Here is a 23,316-nt window from a genome sequence, read left to right on the forward strand (position 1 = left end):
GTATGAAGGATAACAAGAAGCAAATTTAACTGAACCACAATGTTCATCCACTCGTGCAGTTGAGGAAACTGAGGTCCAGAACAATATATAATGGGGATTTATGTGTGGTTGCAGGAGATGTGTTTCATACTCAAGGAACGAAATAATGAATATATAGGAAGATAAAAATATGTCTATGAGAGCCTTATGAATTATCAAGGCCATCTTCCCCATGGAGATCTGACAGGTGTCTCATTTTTTCTAACTGTAGTAGCTGGGGGAGCCAGCATAAGTCACTCACTTGTCTTCCCCCAAGCTCTTCAGCTTGAGTATGAGTTCCACAGTAGGAGTACGTGTAGAAATGCACCTTCCTAGGGAAAGGAAGCTGTCCCTTTTAGGGATAAGAATCAATAGAATCGACTACTCCTCCAAGTCATATCACTAGCCCTAAAAGTATTATGTTGAAAGAATTTCAGAATTCCAGATGAATCTATGGGGAATACTTGAATCAATCTAGGAAGCCACACCTAACAGCATCTATATTGCAACTACTGCAACTTGGGTTTTTAATCCTACTTTCTGGAGGCCTCGGGGATCATTCTCCCAAAGGTCACTGGTCTCCTGGTGACCCTCTGAGTTCCTGAGCCAGATGTGACCCTCCTCCTGACTGAATGGGCCTCACATGGAGTCCAGATGTGGATTCAGACCCAGCTGGTGACCCAGGTAATTGTGACTCAGTATGAGGTCACATAGTGCAGTGTCTATCAGGTTAGAAGAACCAGCTAGGATCCCTGAAACAGCTTGGGAGGAAATGACATTGAAAATATCCCCAGCCTCATTTAAAGCATTTATGGTCTACGCTAGATATGCAATATGGCACATACCTAGAGATAACTTTCTATTCCTCTAATCATTTATTCTTTATCTCTGTCTTCTTTCCCCTTCATTTTTTTCTCCCCCCTACCCCTTTATTCCCTTCCATTTTTTTTCTCTGCTTTTTCTTTGCCTTCCTCTCATCTGGCCTTACTTTTTAAATCTTTTCTCCTTTATTCCTTTCCTCCTCTTTCCTTTTTCTTTTTTCTTCACTGCTACCACATCAAAAACAAATAGTTCTTTCTGTTGATTACAATTAAGGGGTCATAATTTTCTGAGGTTAAGTGGCCCACTAAGGCCTCATCTTGTCATGATGACCTCTGGTCAGAGGAGAAGCACTTAACTAGACTATTCTGAGAAACCCAGGAAATCACAGTTTCCTCCCAACTTCTAGACACCCTTTCAGACTTTCAAATGGTTCTCTGGCAATGGTAGTAATGTAGGAAAAATTTCAAACAGGTACTTGGATTTTTGAGGTATAGGGTCAAAGGGAAGCTCCAGAAGGGGTTGTGGCCATATGAGGAACAGACCTCCCAACAGCTGTTTGGTGAAGGCAGCAGGGAACTAAAGCTAATATATGTGGCCTCTTCAATCTGGGGACCCCCTCCCAACCATCCTTTGTGGGTGTGATTATAACATAATGAGACTTAGGTTGCAAGAAGCAAATCAGAACCTACACATCCGAATAATGACCCTGCTCCCCTTCAAAGCAGCTCCCTGGGAGCTCTCTTTGGGAAATTGCCTGTGATGCATTTTTCTGAAAATCTTCAGCAGGGGTAAATTTTAATCTTTTAAAGATTTGTTTGATTTTCATAAATGGACAAAAAAAAGTTATTGGAAGTCAAATCTATTGAATTGTGGCAGGGGGCAGGAGAGTAACCAGAGAGCTTTAGTTTAGTTTTTGTCTTTGTTTGGTCTGGAAATAAGATTTCAGTAGTGTGGAGAGCTCTCTGATGAGTAAATTCCCTCCACCAGTGTAGCTTATTAACAATTCTGCAATCTATAGTCTTAGAGTTGTCTAAGGGCAAAGAGAAGTTAAATATACTCTAAGAGATTGAAAGGTGAAGTGATACATCATGTGTGGAGCTTGAACCCAGATTGTCCCAACTCTAAGTCCCAACTCTTTCCACTATGGCAGCCCAATCATTGATCTAAATTAAAGTCTGGCAATAAAAGAGACTGATACCTTCTTATAATTTGCCTCTAAAGGCAATTCTCAGAGAGAAATACCCTCCCAGGAACAATAGCAGCATCTTGAGATGAGAATCAGTACACTAAGCATGGGGGAAGAGGAAAGGAAACAAGGCAGGTAGATGGGGTTTGCTGCTTGGGAGGATACTCTCCTTTGGATATGCAAACTCTAACCTGCTCTTTAAAGTACCTGTCTTCTCACATGGCATTCATTTTCCATGCTGAGACACTGAAAGAGACTTTGAGAGCTTTGAGGTGCTCAACACCTCCTCAGTGGCAGTGGCAACAATGCTTTATGGCCATCTATGTACAGAAATGGAAAATAAAATGGCAGCATCTGTCCCATGCAATGGGAGACCTTGGGAAGGTGAGGGGCCTAGCCAACAAAAAAGCACTCAGTTGAGTAGAATTCTGGGTCCCCTAAGAAAGCTTCCCATTAGAGCATTTTTCTGGCTATGTACCATCTTTTCCCCACCCCACTCCTTCATATCTTCAACTCTTAGGGTATATGGAGGAAAGAGGATTCACCTCAGAGATTCTCATCTCTTACAGACTGGATCTCTCTTACAGGCTCTTATGACAATGAGCAAGTAATTTCTTTCTGAAGTTCAGTTTTCTCATCCAAAGAATAGAAATAACAGCATTATATTATCTACATTACTTAGAGTGTGATGTTGAAAATCAAATTAGAGGTCCATCGTTCTGTACCTGTTTCCTCATCTGTAAAGCAGATACTTATATTTTATACTTCACAGAATTTTTGTAAGAAAAATGCTTCATAGACCCTTAAATTATGTAGGTATGTACATACATACATATCTCTAATTAGATATGATTATACCCACACATCTAATGAATTATCATTACTCTTACCTCTTTCATAGGGTTTTTATGAAGAAAAAGACTTATGAATTATTATTATTCTGTGGCTCTCACAGGGGGTTGGTTGGTCACTCGCCACACTTGTGCCTGTCCTACCCCAGGAGTATATTGGGGAGAGCTCTTCGGCAGACATCCAAGCATTGCCCTGGGCAGCAGCCCATGCACGAGGAGGGCCAAAGCAATCATGTGGCTATAGCCAGATTGCTCTGAGAGCTGTGACTCATTTTATTTCCTTCCCCCTCAGGGGGTTCATTGCTGGAACTTAGCAGCATCACATGGCTGCTGGGCCCTCCCACTGCTAGCCTTCACAGCTTGCCTCAATTACAAATTACACCAATTTTACCCGTCCTGTTTTCTAGGAGCCAGGGCTCATTAATTGCCATTGCCTCTAGTCCCTGGGTAGGCTTTGTGCTTTGCAATGGGAGCTCAGCTGGGGAGGAGCCAGGGTAAGACACTCTTCAGCAGGACGATGCCCTGGGCCCCACTGGGAGAGATTATTGGCAGCTCCACCAGCAGGCTGCTCAATACAGCTACCTTGGCATCAAAACCAACTTGGCGAAGACCTCAGTTATCTAAGTTCATGTATAAAGGAGAGAAGGGCTGCTCTAGCTGAGTTAAAGCTGCTGTCGGGTGGTAGAACAGCTGAGGAATAAGGTAGGGAAGGATGGAGAGGGTTTGCATGTTGAGAAAGACTGAATGGTAGAACTAGAGACCTGCTCTAAAAGAATAGTGCACGTCACAAAACCTGGCTTCCAGTCACAGGTCTGCTATAGGTCACTTCTCCATGAGCCTCAGTTTTCTTCTCTGTAAAATAAATGACCTTTTCAACTCATCTCCTCTCAACTGGCTTATTGCAATGGCTCCTAGTTCCATACTCCAGTCTCTCCCCACTCAGTCCAAGCCATTCTTCACATAATAAAGTCTAACCATGTCACTCCCCTATTCAGAAAATTCCAGTGGTTCCTTATTGACTTTAGTAGGAGTGAATACATGGTGATCCAAAAATCCTAATGCTGTTTTAAACTATTAAAACTATTTCATCTGTGCCTCCTCCTTTTAAAATTTCTATTTGTCATGAGTTTCATAATGTACTCATAAATAAAGTAAATATAGATATATTGGAGGGTGCACCATCGAAGATATTTGGGGACTACTGCTTTACACCATTTAAAGGCCAACCCACAATCTGGCTTCAATCTGCCTTTTGAAATTGATTTTTTTGTTACTCCCTTTCATGCATTCTATATCCCAGACAAACAGGCCGACTTGCTGTTTCTAGCTCCCATCCCGGTGTCTTTGCACAAGCAGTTTCCCCACGCCTGGAATGCATTTTCTTCCCATCACCTTCTCTTAGAATCCCTCCTTTAAAGTTTCAGCTCATGTAGCACTTCTTATGGGAAATTTTTCATGATCTTCCTAGTTATCAGTCTCCTTCAAGTTGTCATGTATATACTTTACTTTTTACATTTGCATCTCCCCCCATCCTAGGGGACTGGGAATAGTTTTCATTTTTTCTTTATATCTTTAGTATCTAGCCTGTTCTCTTGCATTTGGTAGGTGCATAATAAATGCTTGTTAAATTAGATTGGAATAAAAAGTAAAGGAAATGAGCTAGGAAACATAAGGAGTGGATAATAGTAAACATTTTCCATAGGACTTTAGGGCTTGATAAGGGTGGGTAGAGTAAGGATTATCATTCCCATTTTACAGGTGAGGAAATAGAATAAAAAAGGTTAAGGGAGCTTTTTAAAAAATTATTTAATTACTTAATTTAGAATATTTTCCACGGTTCCGTGATTCATGTTCTTTCCCCTCTCTCCTCCTTCCCCCTCCCAGAGCCAACAAGCAATTCCACTGGGTTTTACATGTATCATTGTTCAAAACCTATTTCCATATTATTAATATTTGCACAAGGGTGATCATTTAAAGTCAACACCCCCAATCATATCCCCATCGAACCATATGATCAAGCAAATGTTTTTCTTCTGTGTTTCTTCCCTTAATGGAGATTTTTTTTTAAAAAATCATTAGTTTATTCATAGGCACTGTGATTACTATGTCCCAGTCCTATGTTAGGTTCTAAGGATCCAAAATCAAAACAATCACTGCTATCAGGAAATTTAAATTTTTCTTACTACTTGATGGGGAACAACATTTCCTAAGGGGTCCCAGCTGTTCTATCCTCATGCTTTCCATCTTCCCTCTCTATGTTTTATCTTCCCCTATTCTAATGTAAGGGTAACATCAGGCCTGCAATCAGAAAGATTCATCTTCCCAAGTTCAAATCCAGCCTTTGATATTTACTAGCTCTGTGACTCTGGGCAAGTCACTTATCCCTGTTTGCCTCAGTTTCCTCATATGTAAAATGAACTGGAGAAGGAAATAGCAAACCATTTCAGGATCTTTGTCAAGAAACCTCCAAATGGGCTCATGAAGAGTCGGACAGAACTGAAACTAACAACCACCACAACAATTAGAATGTAAACTTCTTGTAGAAACCGTCTATTTTTCTTGTATGTAGTAACTATTTAAGGAATGTTCTATTGGGGCAGCGAGGTGGCTCAGAGGATTAAGTGCCAGACCTAGAGATGGGAAGTCCTGGCTTCCAGTCTGGCCTCAGATACTTCTTATGTGTATGATCCTGGGCATTTGTTTAGCCCTTACCACTTTTTTGCCTTAGAATCTAACTTAAGGGTTTTAAAATGATATATAAATAAGCAAATGCTTTATTAATCTAGTGGGCAAGTCACTTAACCCCAATTGCCAAAGCCCTTTTTGCTCTTCTGCCTTAGAATCTATACATAAGGGTTTAGAAAGAATAAATAAACAAATGCTATATCTATCAACCTAGCAAACTAATTATTCTATTGAGGGAGGAGATGTTTAAGGTTGACCCTTCTCTCCAGTCTATATAGCGATAAATGCCTCTGGCACCGGGGAATTAAACTGAACCCAGCTGCTTTTGAGATCAACTATCTGCTATGCCATGCTACTTTGGATAAAGTAAATATAAAATATATGCCAACTAAATAAAAAAGTAGATCGGGGAAGGGAAAGGCAGCAAATTGGGGAAAGGGAAGAGGGGATCCGGACAAGTTTCACGTAGGAGGAACCAATATGTAGAGAGAATGTAATCCTTGTGTGGAGAAAGAGCCTGTGACAAGGCAGGGAAACAAGTGATGGAATGCCATGGATGGGGAGCTGAAAGTAGACCAGCTTGCCTGAAATGTAGCATGTATGTGTATATGTGTCTATGAAAGGATGAAATATGCAGTGAGCCTAGAAATGAATAACAGATGAGGCTGGATGTTATCCTAGCAGCATTTGGGAGCCACTGGAGCTTCTTGAGTAGAGAGTGACACCCTCAGAGTTGTGGTTTAGGGATCTCCATTTGGTAAAAACCAGGTGGAATTTAAAGGAAAGAGAATAAAGCATGAATTCAGGGGGAAAGAAACAGGGGACTTTGGCAGTAGCCTCGACAAGAGGTGATGGACATTGATGGGAGATGAAGTCTGCTGCCTTTCTCCTACCCAGCAGTATGCAGAAATCTTCCTCACTGCTGGGGGAAAAGCACAAAAAGACCTGAGGCAGATGTGTATGTAAGTTTATGTAAATTCAGTTTTAGCCTCATCATCTCTAAGCCAGTTTGATGCCATTTTGAAGACTTTTAATTATTATATAGTATTATTATATAGTATAGATTTCTGAGTCATTCGTGGCTACAAGTAGATTCTCTAAAGTTCCATGAGTTATTTTAGAACCTGCCAGGGAGTATTGCCCAAACACTGCATAATCCACTGGGAAGGGCAAGTCTGAGGATGCTCTAAATGACTGGACTTTATTGTCCAGACCTATCAGTACATATAGATGAGAAAAATGAGGCTTAAGGAGGTTAAATGATTTGCCCAACATTATACAAGTGTCAGAGGTCAGATTTGAATGAGGATCTTCTGATTCTAAATCCATTTTTCTTTTCACTGTATTACATACTTGCATAATGGTGGTGCTCTAGAAAGAAACAGGGACATTTAGAAGAGAGGATATTTTAGAATAATTTTTTTTGGATGTGTTGAGTTTGAGATGTCTGCAGAAAATCCATTTGAAAATGTCCAATGATTAATCAGTTGATGTAGGACTGGAGCTCAAAAGTGCAATTAGGGGGTCAGTTAAGTAACACAATGGATAGAGTACCAGGCCCAGAGTTGGAAGGATCTGAGTTCAAATCTGACCTCAGATACTTTTCTAGCTGTAGACCCTGGATAAGTCACTTAACCCCAATTGCCTAATCCTTATTACTCTTCTGCCCTAGAATCAATAATACTTAGTATCTATTCTTAGAAAGTAAGAGTTTTTTAAGTGCAATTAGACCTGGACATTTAGATCTGGGAGTCATCTGCATAGAGAAGATAGCCCATAGAAACGGGTGAGATGTCTAAGAGAGAGATAGTTTTACAAACAAGTTTTATTGATCCCTTTTGTTTTTGTATCATGTACCTATGTGGCCCAGTGGGTAGAGTGCTGGACCTAAAGTTGGGAAGACTCATCAAATCTGGCCTCACACACTTACTAGTTGTATGACCCTAGGCAAGTCACTTAATCCTGTTTGCCTCAGTTTCTTCATCTGTAAAATGAGCTGAAGAAGTAAATGGCAATGCCACAAAAATCCCAAATGGTATCACAAAGAGTCAGACATGACAGAATAATTTCTAAACAACAAAAATTTTATATCACACTTATTTCTGGATATGTACACATAATATTATGTGTGACATTCTGCCCTTGTAGCCTCTACTTTTCTGCTGAAAGAAAAGAAAACTTGCTTCTTTATCTGTTTCCTAAGGATCATTAATGTTCCCAAGGTCATATGGGTGGTTACTGGTAGAGCCATAACTTAAACTCAGACATCCTGGATCCAAGTCTCAAGTTTTCTCTTTGATACTATAGCTAGAAGGAATAAGCCACAGCTCCCCTGCAGCCTACCCTCTACTGAGAGCCCTTTCCCCTCTGCCTGGGATAGTTGAAGCACAATGTTGCTCAGAAGCATAGATTCTCTGGCCTTTGTAGGGTCCTTCCAGCTGATGCTTGGTGCCCAAACTTGGGGTGGAATCTTTAAGCCTATAGAAGTGGCAATCCCTAATGGGGGAAAAACCAAAAACTCTAATTTTTTAAGCTAAGACCCAGAGAAAGCTATAGAAGCACATGACATTTGGTCCCAGTTTTCCCCTTCAGGTTGAGAAGGTGGGGAAAAAAAAAAAACAACCTCTAACCCAAGCATCCTCTTCCCCTTCTGCCTTGGCTGGAAAGGGAAGAGCTCAGCTGAGGCTGAAAGTGTCTGGCCACAGAGAAAGCTTTGAGCTTTAGGGGAACCATATGTGGTTAGCTGCAGAGGTCGGAGGCCATAAACCTCCAGGTTGGTGGGGCAGTGCCCGTCAAGAGTTCTCCTATAAACTTCAGCCCTTCACTTCATTAATAAAAATGGGAAAAAGGACAGCATTGACATCAAATAGCCCAGTGTGTGTCTGCCTGGCTAGTCGCCTACAGCTCCTTCAGCTCAGTTCTTTGGCCTTTAATTTCTCCATTTGGTCAGTGAAGATCATGGAAGGTCAGAGGCTTGAAGTTTCTCTGGAAAGATTAGTTTCCAAAAGAATCAAAGTTGGCTCTTTATTGGAGTTTCTTACCTTCACAGGAGGTTGGGAAACATGTGGTCAGAGCTGATTTTTATGAAAGCAGCTGGAACTCATGACACACTTTCTATATAGAGAGAGATTTATGGGAGCCTAGAGTTCTAATGGTTTCTGGGGATTTTGTGTATTTCTCCTTCTTGCAATGTCTGAAGTGACGTCTCTCTAATGCAGAAGATATTTGTTAACCCAGATAGCCCAATGGAATGAATGAGTTCCACAAGGTGTGTGTGTTGGGGAGGGAGGATCCGTATCAAATTTGGGTTTATTTTTCTCCTTGGTCATTATGAACCCCTGGGGGGCACAACCCTGAGTTGCTAACTGATAAATCCAGTAGATGGAAAAGACTCTTAGCGGCAGAGTCAGTCAGTAGGGAGGATTTTCTGGAGGAAGTTTGGAACCTTTAAAAAAAAAAGTAAGCTTCCTCCTCTGCAGGAGGAAGCGAGTGGGAGCAAATTTTTGTTTTTCTTGACCTTCTTAGTGATGTGTGTCAGTTGACACCCATCGGATGAATCTGAGACATATGTCTCCTCCCTGACTTTCCTAAAACTGCCTGCCCCAGACAGGAAGCTTTTATCCTTGTTGGAGGTCCTAAAAAATGTACCCTGAGTCATCCCAGAACTGGCTCATTCTTACCTCCTGCTATTAAATTGCAAAAAACCTGACAAAGCTGTCTTCAAATACTTGAAGGACTATCATGTTGAAAGAGGATTCGGGTTGGTTCTTTGTAACTTTTAAGGACAGAATTAGGACCAGTAGGTGGAAGTCATGGAGTAATGGAAAGAGGTAGAATGGACTGGGTACCAAAGAGATGGGATCATAATCAATATGGTGAAATAGCAGGAAAATACAAAAAACAACCCTCCATGCCATCCCCAACTGTCCTCCAAACAAGTGTAGAGAATAGATCTGACCAAATCCTGATCAGGAAGTCCAGTTTTTTAAAATCACGAGTCATTTTTTTCCAGGCCAGGGCCACAAAGGGAGACAAAGAGAGGTCTGTAGATAATGAGAATAGGTCAGATTATTCTAGGACAAGAAAAGGTTCCAGATCCAGCATCAAGAGATTTACATTTATGCAGAACATAGTAATAGGTGCAAACTGGCAGCTTTCATTCTCACAAATTCAGTTCTGGGTCCAGGATAGACTGAAGAGGGGCCCTGTACATAGAGATGGCATTCTGGACTGAGAAGCAAGCTTGGACTCTAGACTGTGTACCTAAAAAGAAGCAAGTTCAGAATCCAGCAGCAGCTATGTGTCTCAGCTCCTAGGAGGGAAATTGGATCTCAGTTCCAGCTTCTACCCCAGTCTGAAAGCTCCAATGGGAAAAAAACCAGCGTAAGAATTCCATACCAGAAGGAAACCTATGGAGCTTTTCATCTGCCAAATAGTGGCTGAGTATAATAGCAGTATACTGAGATTCTAAACAAAAAAAGTCCATAGGCTCAGACCAATATCCAGGTCAAGAACTTGCAAGCCAAACCAGGGCAAATCAGACCATTTTGGCAGCACCAAGAGCTTATAGGTCCCCAGCCTGAATTGTCCCTGAGAGCCTAGAATAACACAAGACTCAATACCCCAAGAAGGCAGTAGCAGAACTAGCCCAGGCATTCTCTCCAGAAATGCATAATTTCTGATATCAGGAAGATAGAAGAACGAATAAATGAAGATTTACACCATGAAAAATTATTGTGGTGATAGAAATCCTTAAGAGACAGATGAAGAGAAAGAGCAAAACCACAAAGAAAAACACAGTATGGACACAAATTCAGTTAGAATTTCTTGAAGGGAAAAGGCAAGCAAATAAAAAAGAGTTTTAAATGGTTTTATAAATGAAATGAGAACACTAGCAGAAAAATGGAAACTAGGTGGAAGAAATAATCAGAAAAAGGAATTAACAGCTTGGCATAAGAGGTACAAAACTTTGCCCAAAGCAACACACTTCTTGAAAATTAGAACAGATGACATAGAAGGTAGTGACTCCATGAGGAAACAAGAAATAGTAAAACAAAGTCAAAAGACTGAAAAAATAGAAGAAAATGCAAGTTATCATAGGAAAAACTGACCTACAAAATAAATCTAGGAAAGAAAATTTAAGTATCATTAAACTATATGGGGAGTGGGGAGAGCCTAGACATCATATTTCAAGAAACTGTGAAAGAAAATTATCCAGATCTCTTAGAACCAGAGGGTAAAGTGGAAATAGAAAAATTCTACCAATAACCTGATGAGAGAAACCCCAAAACAAAAATTCCAGGAACCAAAATCCAGGTTTTCCGGGCCATAGAAAAGGCCATAACAAGCAGCTAGAAAGAAATAATCCACATACTAAGTAGTCAAAGTCAAGATCACATGAATTTAGGAGTCACCACTCAAACAGAATTGAGAATTTGGAATGCCATATTTCAGAAGGCAAAGGATATAGGATTATAGCCAAGAAGAATTTACCCAGCGTAACTGGGTATAATCCTATAGATGTAGAAATGGATTTTTAATGCAATAGAGGACTTCCAAATATTCCTGATCTAAAGATCAGAGCTGCATTAGAAACTTTGAAGTACAAACACTGGAGTCAAGAGAAGCATAAAAATGATGAATATGAACAAAGAATCTTAAAGGAGTAAACAAAGATAAATTTATTACATTCTAATATGGGGTGATGATACATGTCCCCTCTGAACCATATCATCATCAGGAGTCATAGAGGGAATCTAATTAAAAGGCCTACAAGTGGTTCTGTTATGTCCTGATGATCTTAAAAGATGAATAGAAAGGTCTCCATCCATAGGGATGAGGAAGGAGAGGGAAAATTATCTCATTATCTCAAAACTATTTATATAATAACTGAGGGAAGTGGCTGGGGTGGGGAGGAGGTGGTGACACTTCAACCTCAATTTCATCAGAACTAAAAGGAGGGGAAATCACACACAACTGAGTACAAAAATTAGTTTCATTCATCCGGAAAGAAAGAAAGGAAAGAAAGAAAGGAAAGAAAAAAAGAAAGAAAAAAGAAAGAAGGAAGGAAGGAAGGAAGGAAGGAAGGAAGGAAGGAAGGAAGGAAGGAAGGAAGGAAGGAAGGAAGGAAGGAAGGGAAAGGGAAAGGGAAAGGGAAAGGGAAGAGAGGAAGGAACAAAGGAAAGAAGGAAGAAAAAAAGGAAGGAAGGAGAAAAGTAGATTAAGGGAGGGATTAGCCCTAAGCAAAACAGACTCTCAAGATTACAAAATACTGTTAGCAGCTATATTTGTGGTGGCAAAGAATTGAAAATGAAAACTGAGTTGCCTATCAATTGGGAAATAGCCAAACAAGTTATGGAGAATAAATGTGGTGGAATTGTGCTATAAGAATTGATATAGGAGATTGTTTCAGATAAATTTGGAAGACTCATGAACTGATGCATAGCAAAGTGAGTAGAGGCAGGAGAACAACTTATATATTAACAATATCATGAAGATAGCAATTTTGAAAGACTCAGGAACTTTAGTCAGAGTAATGACCAATCACTATTCCAAAGGATTCACACCTCTCCACCTCCTGTTGGAGAAGTGAAGGACTCTGAATACAGATTGTCCTATCCCTCCAATCCAAGTCTTCTTTAGGTCAAATATCTCTAGTTCCTTCAACCAGTATGATTTAGATTTAAGATCTTTCATCTTGTTTAACCTCGTCTGGACATTCATGAGTTTGCCCATCCTAAAATGTGGCGTCCAGTTCCAAATACAATACTCCAGGTATGGTTTAACCAGGGCTATATCACTTTGTTCCTGAAAACATTAGGTTTTTTTTGACTGATATATCCTTACTGAAGTCTACTTAAAACCTAGATTTTTTTTAACCCAGTTATAAGACTTTACATATGTCAGGGATTTCCTGGTAAAAGTTTAGCAGCAAGCTCTCGGGGGGGTGGGAGGTGGGGAATGTACATCCAACAAACTTTTAAGTTTAATTTGCACAATTAGGACCTTGAAGTCATTGTACTCAGAGTTACTTGCTTCCTCATATAGCATGAAGAAATTAATTTTTCATAAATGACAGCAAGTCACTATAGAAATGCTGATGTATGATTCTCCAGGTGAGTGAGGATGTCACCTAAGTTGTTTGATGGGGTTTGCTAGTGGTAGACAATATATTGGAAGCTAACATAGAGGAACATTATATTTTATTCTAATTTGCAAGGGTAATTTTTTTTAAACTGGGGAAGAATGTATTCTAAGAGAAGTACATTCCCTTTATTGTCTGCAGGAAAAGGTATGAATTTTCATTGTCCCATTGACTTGCTTCAGTATGGTATTACAAGAGTTGTGAAGAGAATCAATAAATTAACTGAGCTATTTGTAATCTATTCTGTAATGATAGAACTCATAAACCTTAGTTGGTCCTTGGGTTTGACCTTTAAAATGAGATAGTCAGTGCTAGATAATGCACATACATGCTTCATTATCAGATAGGAACATCAATATAGAGACATTGGAATGCATGTGGATCAGCCAGAAAATATCCATGAAACCTCTATAAGGAACAATGTGTAACTGGGGAATGTTAACAGGAAAAATGGAGGTTCAACGAGAGAAAATGAGAGGTGGGAAGAGATTCAGAATGAATGAAAAAAAATAAATACATGGGTGGATTAATAAACAAATGAATAAGTTAAAAAATATGGTTTTTTTCAGTCTCTAACTTTTCTACACTCTGAAAAAAGTCATAAAAGAAACTTCAACTAACGGGTAGATTTATCCAGGCCTACCAGTCTTAAGAGTTCAGGGGTGAGCTAGATGGCAGGACCCAGCAATCTTTACGGATCAGCAGGTTAGATGACAGTGCCAGGGTTCTGTAGAATGCCCTTGTTGGACAGATGATAAAGCTTGGTAGTTCTTCCACTGACTTTGTAAGTAGTCAGGCAGTCTAAATAGGTTCTGATGAATAGAAAAGGAAACAATCTCCCAGTTTTTCTTGGACCTAAAAAAGGAACAACTCAAATGAGCCTATATTTTTGTTAGATTTAAAGATCTCTCCTTTTTTTAGCTTAGATCTTGTTGGCCTACAAGGACCTTAAAGAGCCACAAACAAAGTTCTACTCTTGTTAAGAGAAACCAGGGATGGCTGGCATAATGCATTTAGGGAGATATAAGAAAGATATTGATAGGCTTAAGGGAGGCCCTGTATGGAGACAAAACGAGTCACAAAGATTATTGTCAGAGGGGGCCCCTCAAGGTATATAAAATGTACTTCCATGGACTATATTTTATTGGCCCTGTAGTATAGAAGTAGCACTGGATTTGGAATCAGGGGCCTTGAGTTTAAAGTCTGGCTCTACTCTTTTGTGACCTCTTGGCCATGTCCTATCACCATTTTGAGCCTATTTTCCTCATCTGAAAACGTTAATAATTGAATGTAGATGAATAATTGTTGGAATAAAGTTCAGCTCTTAATACTGTGATGCTATGAACTCAGATCCATTGTGGGGCTTGCTGAGGGCAGGTTAGAATGGAAATGCCAGATTGAAAGAGGCAGCAAGAGGAGACTTCTTATTATCTGAACTGACTGGTATCAGTCAGTGAGCAATGGCAGTCCCACTGAGCAGTGCAGTTATGGGGGAGGCAGGGGAGAGATAGGGAAATGTCACCACAAGCCTCCATTTAGGGCTGTTCCAGCTTTTCTGGAAGCTATCTACTGGCAGGGAAATTGTGGCCACTAATGGAAAATTGCTCCTGCAACCTCAGCATTAGACCAGTCTCCTGGAAAAGGACATTGTTTGCTTATTTCATTATTTTGGACCTTTCCCTCCCTTCACATACTGAGACATCCCGCCCCTGCACTGTCACCCAAAGTGTTTTATCCCAGGCTCCCAAATATAGCCAATCCCTGCCATCTCCTAGTTTTCTTCTATTCAGGCCTCTGCATAAGTTTCATAGAAACATCCAGTGCCAGGTAGAGGTAAAGGCCATCTTACTGATTTCTTTCAGGCTTCTTTTTTAGGCTATATTTTGACTATTTTCAGCTTTGTGTACACTGTAGGGATTTGGCCCAAGAAAGTGTGGGGCTAATACTTCAAGCTTTGTGTAATGTACAAAGGATTTGCCAAGTTTAGAGGAAATACTGTTTTTTTCAACATAATCACATACCCCTCTTTCTCTCCCCTCCAAAACTCCACCCCAGGGCTGTCCCTAACACTACCCCTTGGCAGTTTCTGAAATGGTCTTCCTGAGGTCAAAGGGAAACTATTTGAGAAAAAAAGGGATACTAGGGATTTCATTTAATAGTATTGGGAAATAGTCTTAAACTTGGAAAGAAATGTATGAGCATGGTATCTTCCCCATTTGGCTGATGGCTCCTTGAAAGCAGGAACTGTTTTTTTTTTTTTTAACTTTGTATCTCTAGTGCTTAGCAAATTCTTATTGTCTTCTTTTAACTTTCTTAACTTCTATTCAGAAAACCTGGGCTGAGATATTGGACCTTACACTTATTAGTTGTTTAATCATTGGCAATCCACTTTTTCTTAATCAGTTTCTTCTTTTGTGAAATGGGGATAATGACACAAGACTTTTCTTCTTCATAGGAGTACTGTGAAGAAAGTGCTTTATAAACTTTAAAATACTTACAATTTGCTTTAGCCACTGCTGGGCATTCTCTGAATTATAAGAGAATTCTAGGAGGGGGTTTAGAGAGAGGAGAGCTCTTAACAAATCTGGGTGGCTAAAACACCTGTCCTCTCGAACCTCTATAACCAGGTCATTTTGCTAAGCTCCACTCCTTGGGGTTACAAGGAATGTTGCAGGGAAATCTGTCTTCCTGGATGTTGCAGCTTCTTCCCTCTATGTCGCTTTGTTGCTCCTCTGGAATGGCAGCAATTCCATTGGCTCCATTTCATGTCCTCTTTAAGCCTATAGGATGACAGCATACACTGATGCAGGAGGGAGTCCAGTATCTGAGGTGACCACCAGGTGGCACTTTTCTTGGACCAATAGGTGACGCTCTTCTTGAGCTATCAGCTGAGCCAGTTATTATCTCAGTTCTCTTGGGGCATATGGGTAGAGTAGCTAGCTCCCCAATGTCTGAGGTATTCCTTTTGGCCACCAAAGTGGGGCACTCAGCCTGCTCCCCACCCCATTGCTATAGAAGGTGTTTTCAGAAGGAGACCAGATGGAGCAGTTTAAATCTACACATTACAGGTTTGGAATTTACCTAGATGGTAATATAAAATAATACTCAATATGAGATGGATGAAATCTATAGCTTCAGAGCCCCCATTTTGTATCTGGAAACCACCCCCTGTGGTAATGACTTCACCTCCCATGTACACACGAATACATATTCATTGGATTTAGCTGTTCAGTATATTGTGGCTATGGTTTATTGAATATAGTGAAAATGAAAGAAAAAAGGTTAAGCACTCCATCATTTAACCATTTGCCTCTAGTCCAAACCTCCTCCTAGGTGCCCTCCCAGTTTTTTGAGTACAGATGGGAAATTCCAAAACCATGGGATCCCAGATTGTCCAAAGGGATTGGAGGGAAGTGTGGGACCCAGACTTCAGCTTCCCATCTGGGGCCATGAAAGGGAAATCAAAGAGAGTGGTGAGAGAAAACAGTCCTCCCCCTTTGCCTACCATCTAACAAGATTCTCAAAAGCTGACTTTTTAAGTTCAGTGACCTCTCTCTTCTTTAAACTCTGGTCCTTTGCTTCAAGATTTGACTCCCCTCTTCAGGCAGGTCTCCAAGAGCCACAGTTGCTAGCCAACAGTCTCAGGCCAGAGGCAGCAACCCTAATCCAGTTATAACTGAGGAAGGCTTCAGTTCCAAAAAGCAATATGGAAATCTGAATCTCAAGAGGCCCCTAGACCTAGACAGATCTTATTCCTTCCTTGTTCATTCTGTCACATAGCTTCCTGGCTACTGGGAGAGTATATTCCTCAAGACTCCTTGGAAAGGGGGGGATCTGAATTTACTATTCTTTTTCTCCCTGAATTACTGTCACCCAGGGATAAATATTAAAAGAAAAAGAAGGCATGGCTTGGGCACAGGTAACCCTAGAAATTTAGTTGCTTAGGTATGCTTATGCTCTGGCAAGACTAGAGTCCTTAAGAAATGGTTTTATTTTTATATTTCTGAACACAAGGCCCAAGTTTCCAACTTCCAGTTCCATATTTTTTCTATCACATTCACACTGATTCTGAAGCAGTCCCCACTCCCCTCCTTCCCACTTTTAATCTTCTAGTTCTCTACAGTCTGTCTGAAACATTTCCCTTAGACTCTTAAGTACTCGCAGATTTTTTAATTGAGATTCAGCTTCCAAACTAGCACTAAGCTGAGGCCTAAGATGTCCTTCAAGGTCTAGCAGAAGGAGACATGGCTTTGGAATTAGAAGACCTATGTTTGAGTCCCAACTCTTATACCTACTAGATGTATAATCTCATCTGTCAAATGAGGATGTTGAACTAGATTATCTCTAAGTTCCTTCCAGCATATGAATGTCAAGCATGGTCCAAAGCAGTGACAGTTAAGGCTAAAGGAGCCTGCAGTTGCATCCTTCAGTTAGCACTGTGCTAAAGGAACGGGTTGCATGTTTTCTCCCCACAACACCCCACCCTCAGCCCCCCCCCCCCAGGGAATGCCAAGAAGCCTAGGAGGTCTTGAGGGAAACACAACTTCCTGAAGGTGACTCATTCTACATTCTGGTTCAGTTAGGACTGAGGAAACTGTGGCTCAGGAAAACTGAGGGTGCCAGAGGGTGGACATTATCCTGTGTCTCCCCATTGCTATGGTTTGGGGCATTCAGTTGCCACGGTGACCTGGGTCTCCACACTCAAAAACAGAGCTCAGCCACTTGTCTGTACTGGTTTTTTCTCCTCCCCCTCAGAGTTCATGCTGAGTGTTGAGTCTCTTAGTGACGGAAACATGGAAACAGTTGCCATGGCAGCCATTCTTTGGAGCCCTCAGGATAGAGTGCAAAGTTTGGGATGCCCAGGAACATCTAAAAGGAAAATTTGGAAAAAGGAGACATCTCTCTTACCATCAAGATAATGAGTCAGCTTCCATTTCTCCCTTGGACCTCGCTACTCCTTGCCCATCCAGGAACAGGACTAAGCAGGTGTAGGGGCTAGACCCCCTAAAGTCAAATAGGACCCCAGGTCCAGTGAGCTGGGAGACAGTAAGAGCCCAAGGGAAAAAGGCAGCCCATCCTCTCTGTAGGTCTCAAATCTAGCTCTAGACCTTAATATTTGTCACAAATTTAGAATATGACTGATTGATGTATGATCAGTTTGGTATATGATATGGTTTCTTATATCCCTCCTCTTTAGCATGTTCTTAAAATGAAAAAAATGGGAATGGGGAAGATACCTTGAAAATACCTGAATCCTCATTCTGAGATTTGGTTTTGAATTTTGAATCTTTTTGAGGTTTAGTTCCACCTCATTTTTCACTATCTGTGATCTGAGTTCACTAAGGCCATATCCCTACCTCACAAGGAGATTCCAGAACCCTAACTAAAAATATTGGCTCAGAGTTCTGTAAATTTTATATACATTATCTCATTTAATCCATCCAACAACTAGGTGAGGTAGAGCAGAACCAAGAAATAGCAATGGGGTTCACTTCCAGACTGACTGGGTGATGGATCAAACCCTTGTGTTTGATGGGTTTCATTTTGAAGGACTAGGCATAAAGCCAAGCTACCCTGAGGCCTCTCCTGCTAGCTTCAGGCAACAGGAAGCACCACCCACAGGCTAGAGCTGAGTCAAGAATATGCATACTGTAGAGAGATGAGAGGCTTCTTTGAAAGCACAGGGGAAAAACAGCAAGCTCAGTATATGGTATGGCCAGAAGGGCCTAGATTGCCCAAGATATCTGTGCCACAGAGAAAACAAGCTAGGGACTGGGGTGCAGCCACCTCCTCCTAGCGCTGCCTGGTCTTCCTCCATCTCCCCCTCTTCCTTATCCCCCTTTTCCTCTCTTCCCTCTTTTTGCCCCTCTCCTTTTGTTCCTTCTCAGTTTCTGAGGCAGTAGTGTAATTTGGAACCAGAAGTCCTGAGTTTGAATCCCAGCTCTGTTGCTTACCTATATGACGTTAGATCTACAGAATCTGTTTTAGATTTGGACATTACCTTAGTGGCTATCTAGACTAGTTAAATAGTTAGGGACGAGCTTTTAGACTATACCTTGTTGATCCAAACCGGAGTTCCCCTTCCCCCCCATTCCCCCATTCTAAGGAAAGCAGTTTATATCCCTTTCTGGGGGAACATGCTAATGGTCATGAAAAACCCCATGGAAAGGGTATTATTAATCAATTCACACTGATTGAAAAAGAGATTAAAATTGTTCTTTTTTCCCCTGGAGGACCCAACAAGGATTGGTTGCTTACTCTGCATGAGTAGAGGGAGTGTCCACCCTAAGAAAAAAGTTGAGTGGGCACTGTAAAGTCCACAAACAATTTTGGGGCAGAATAGTGACATAATAATAATCACATTTATTTAGTATCTACTTGTATGCCAGGCGTTGTGTTTAGTATATTTCAATTATTATTTCATTTGATCCTCCCAACAACTTGGGAAGGTAGGTATCATTATTATGCCCATTTTATAGATGGGAAACTAGTGAATATAAGTAACTCACCCAAGGTCACACCACAAGAGTCCGGTCTGGTCTTCCCTGACTGAGGCCCTTCATTCTATCCACTGCACCACCTAGCTAACATGTGAAAAACAGTGTTTGGGGAAGATTGTTCTGACACTAACATGTAGGAAGAAAGTAGGCTGCTGTGAGCCACTACCAGTGCCCTTCCACAGGACAAACACCTCAGGTCCTGTGACATCTGTAGCCCCTTTTTCCTCAGTTCAGGAGGTTTACATGAAAGAACTAAATAAGTATCTTTTCCCTCTGCCCCCAATCGTGTGTTTCAGGGATAGGGACAAAAGAAGCCTCTCCACAATGTGTATGTATGTACATTTTTGATTTGAGGGAGACACAGAGGATCAAATTTAGGACACAGTATTTATTCCTCCCAGGCAGGATTATCCCCTATTGTGTTTAATAATTTTACCCCCCAGAAACACTGCACCTTCCCTGTAATCCATGCTTCGGGATTTATCCCAGAATAAATACCAAAGTTCCACATATTTAGAATATAAGTAGTACTAAAAATGCTCCTTGTTTTATCCAACTCACCCTCCAGCCCTCCAACTCACCTTGTCCTGCATGGGGTGGCTGTTGACTCTTGGTAGCAGTTTTGCTGCAGGGATTCCCCACCCCCTTAATACTCTGTGTATGTTGGTTTCTTCCAGCTGTCCAGATCCACATTTTGAAGGCTGATAAGGCCGGGGACTGGTGGAAATTCACAGTCAACATCATCTCTGTCTACAAACAAGGCACCAGCCGGATCCGGAGGGGTGACCAGAGCTTGTGGATCCGCTCAAGGGACGTGGCTTGTAAGTGCCCTAAAATCAAGGTCTTGAAGAAATACCTGCTCCTTGGCAATGACGAGGACTCTCCAGATCAGAACGGCATCGTGGCGGATAAAACGAGCCTGGTGATCCAATGGAGGGACACGTGGGCACGGCGGCTCCGGAAGTTCCAACAGCGAGAGAAGAAGGGGAAGTGTAAGAAGGCCTAGTGGGGAGCAGCTGGAGCTCCAGTGTCAAGAGGGCGTGAAAGAGAGAATGCGTGCGAGAGAATGATTGAGCGATGGAGCGTGCGCTGCTTTGTGTAGACCCTGGAGCAGACAGGATTGGAACAGGGACGGTGGTGGATTTCACTTTGTCATGGGGCTGGGGCTAGGGCTGGGGCTGGGAAGGAGGTGAGGGGTTGGGAAAGGCAGGGCTGGGTGTGCCCTCCCACTACTGGGACAGAAGCCACAGAACGCAAAGCTAGCGGCCATGGGAAGTTGGGGCCCAGGTGAAGACCTCAAATGGCAGCATCCAGTGGCTCCTCCCCTCCTAGGTAGCGCCCCCTATAGGTGAGGGGGAAGAAAGCCACATAGACCCATAATTGTGGAAACCTGCAAAAGCTGCTGGTTCCAAAGCCCACACACACACACACACACACACACACACACACACACAGGAAGGAGGGATTCAAGAATGTATAGGCCTGCAGTCAAGCCCCGGGCTTCTGCTGCAGCCTGTCCACACCCTGCCACCCTCCATCCAAAAGCGATTGGATGAGAATTCAGTCAAAGAGGACAGCCCCTGGGGGAGAGGTGTGGGCAGATGATCTTTCCTTAATGGGCCTCAGTTTTCACTTGGTAAAATGAGGATGTTCTTTACCTACCTCATGGGGCCATTTAAAGATCAAAAGTGCTTCCTTTCCAAGTACTAAGCATGATTATCAATGAGAAGCCACAGAGGGTATATTGTTCATTTGACAGACCTGGTCCAGGTGGGTAGCATGCAAAGAGTTATGCCTGAATCTTGTCAAGATTTGGGAAAAACACTTTCATGTTACTTGAATTCAAATGTATGATTAAAATCTTGGTGTTGGCAATGAAGCGAACTGTGGTATGAACTGAATTAGGATACCTGTGAATTCTCGAACAACCTGGGCGATTTAACCGAGGGTAGGCTGGGTTCTGCAAGGGTGTTAGAAAACCAGAGTCCTCTCTCTGACCCCTCATTCGTGCTGACATTCTGTTTCCAGATCCCTCTGCCCCTTTCCATTTGGCCCTTTCCTCTCCCTTTTACTCACATCCCCATGGGCTGTTTCTGAGATTGAATGAGTGAGGGGATCTTTGTCCTTGAGGATTCACTTTGTCCCACTTGTCCCCATTGGGAATGGGAGGTTAAATCAATTGACATGCATTTATTAAGCACCTACTATGTGGTCAGGTATAATGGGAGGGTCTTGGTGCAAGCAGGTGGCCCTAACGAAGTAGCTCAGCTCATAGCTCACTGTGCCAGTGTTCAGGAAAGGTCTGGGCTATACAAGGTGCCCAGCCCCAAGGAGTCTTAGAAGATCACTTCAGAGAGGGCCCAAACTGGGTGGGCAGCTTATGCTGGTTCCACCTCAGACAGAGGAGGCCTGGACCAGGAGGAGTCAAAGTCAAAACCTCCCAGATCGTTTCCTCTTTGGAAACTTGGAACCAGCCCTTTTTATAACATTTTCCAGGAGTGGGGGGAGGGGAACATTGCTGCCTAGTTTTATAGCAGTGACATTATTTATGTAATGACATCAGTTCCCAGAGTGCAGTGCAACTGGAAAGTGCCTGGAGAGCAAGTGGAATGAAGGGTGGGGAGTTAGTGGGCCCCTGGGCCCTGGGGAAGATGGTTTGTCCTAAGCCAGGATGGCCACGAAGGCCTACAGAGCTGACCCTAGAGGTGAAGGCTTAGGTTTTACATGTCATTAACTTCTTTCCTTCCCTCTCCAGTGAAGCTTCTGGGAAGGTTTAATTGAAATAATGCCTGCTCTTCTAGCTCCTGCCCTCAGGTTATATTTCCTTTTGGCAAATGCCAGAGCCTCATGGGGACTACTAGCTGGGCTAAGAACCAAGGCATCAGGGCCAAGGGAGCCTGCTGGTGCATCTCCCATCTCATATATCTCAGAGCCCCTGGGATCACTGCCCAATGGCTCCCCGTGGACCCTATTCCAACCTAGTCTAGACCTTATGAGGCTAAGCACAAGGGTGCCTTGCCTTCCTCGTGGGGCTGGATGTCACCTTTCCCTTGAAGCATTCATCTGCCTTTAGGGTGATCCCATTCTCCTCTGAAAAAGACCTGTTCAACAAGGACTGTCACTGAGTCACAGTGTCCAGGCTGGAACCTGAATTCTTCCTATTTTGGAGAGTCTCACACAGGGCCTTTCATTTTTCCATTCTCTCAGGTACCCCAAAATTTTACCAGGAATTCCCCCCCCTCCAAAATATTTGTGCTCTGCCACTCCCAGATTAGAAATACCACATAGAGATCCTGCTATCCATAATTCATTTTCTAGTTTTTCAGCACCAGATCTCCCAAGGTCATTTCTTAATTTCCAAGAATCTCAGAGTTAGAAGGGACCTCAGACCTCTTCTAGCATATCTCAGCAAAGGTCATCCAGCCCCTGCAATGAGGGAGAACACACTACTTTTGAGGCATTCCTGGATAGTGCTCATTCTTAGGAAGTTTTTCCTTCTATCAAACCATATTTGCTTCTTTGCTATTCTCCCCCATTATTCCTAGTTCCGCTTGCTGGGGTCATGCAGAACAAGTCTAATCCCTTTTCCACATGACAGACTTGCAAATACTTGAAGACAGCTATTATCCTTCCCAGTCTTTTCTCTACACTAAACATTTCCAGTTCTGTCAACTGATCTTCATGTGACATGATCTCAAGTTTCTTCACCATCCCTGTTGCCCCTTCATTGGACACTCTCCAGTTTATGAACAGTCTAATTAAAGTGTTTCAGACACAACTGAATCCAATAGTCCAGATGTGGCCTGATCAAGGTCAGATTAGAAAGGAACTCTCCATTCCCAAGCCCTGGACTCTGTGCCACTCAGTACAGCCCAAAATGGTCTTCCCTTTCTTGGCTGCTTTTTCACATTGTGAACTCTTGTTGAATTTGCAATTCATTAAAACTCCCCAAGTCAATTTTTTCAGATGAACTACTACTGGTCATGCTCCCCCACCTCATACTTGTGAATTTGATTTTTTGAACCCAAGTGTAAGATGTTAACATTTTCCCCTTTCCCCTGTATATTCCAAGTCATCTTGTTAAATTTAGCCCAGTGTCCTGGCCCAGTG

General features: G+C 42.1%; 1 protein-coding gene across 1 annotated transcript in view; it reads left to right on the top strand.

Annotated features, from left to right (window-relative positions):
- Positions 1-20,275, top strand: part of NTN1 (netrin 1) — a 402,384-nt gene extending 382,109 nt beyond the window's left edge. Inside the window, exon 6 of the mRNA XM_044672111.1 lies at positions 19,884-20,275. Within this exon, the coding sequence (XP_044528046.1) occupies positions 19,884-20,212 (329 nt within the window). The 3' untranslated portion in view covers positions 20,213-20,275. The remainder of the gene's footprint in view (positions 1-19,883) is intronic.
- Positions 20,276-23,316: the final 3,041 nt, after the last annotated feature.

The sequence above is a fragment of the Gracilinanus agilis genome, chromosome 4 (assembly GCF_016433145.1).
Source record: "Gracilinanus agilis isolate LMUSP501 chromosome 4, AgileGrace, whole genome shotgun sequence".
Lineage (NCBI taxonomy): Eukaryota > Metazoa > Chordata > Mammalia > Didelphimorphia > Didelphidae > Gracilinanus > Gracilinanus agilis.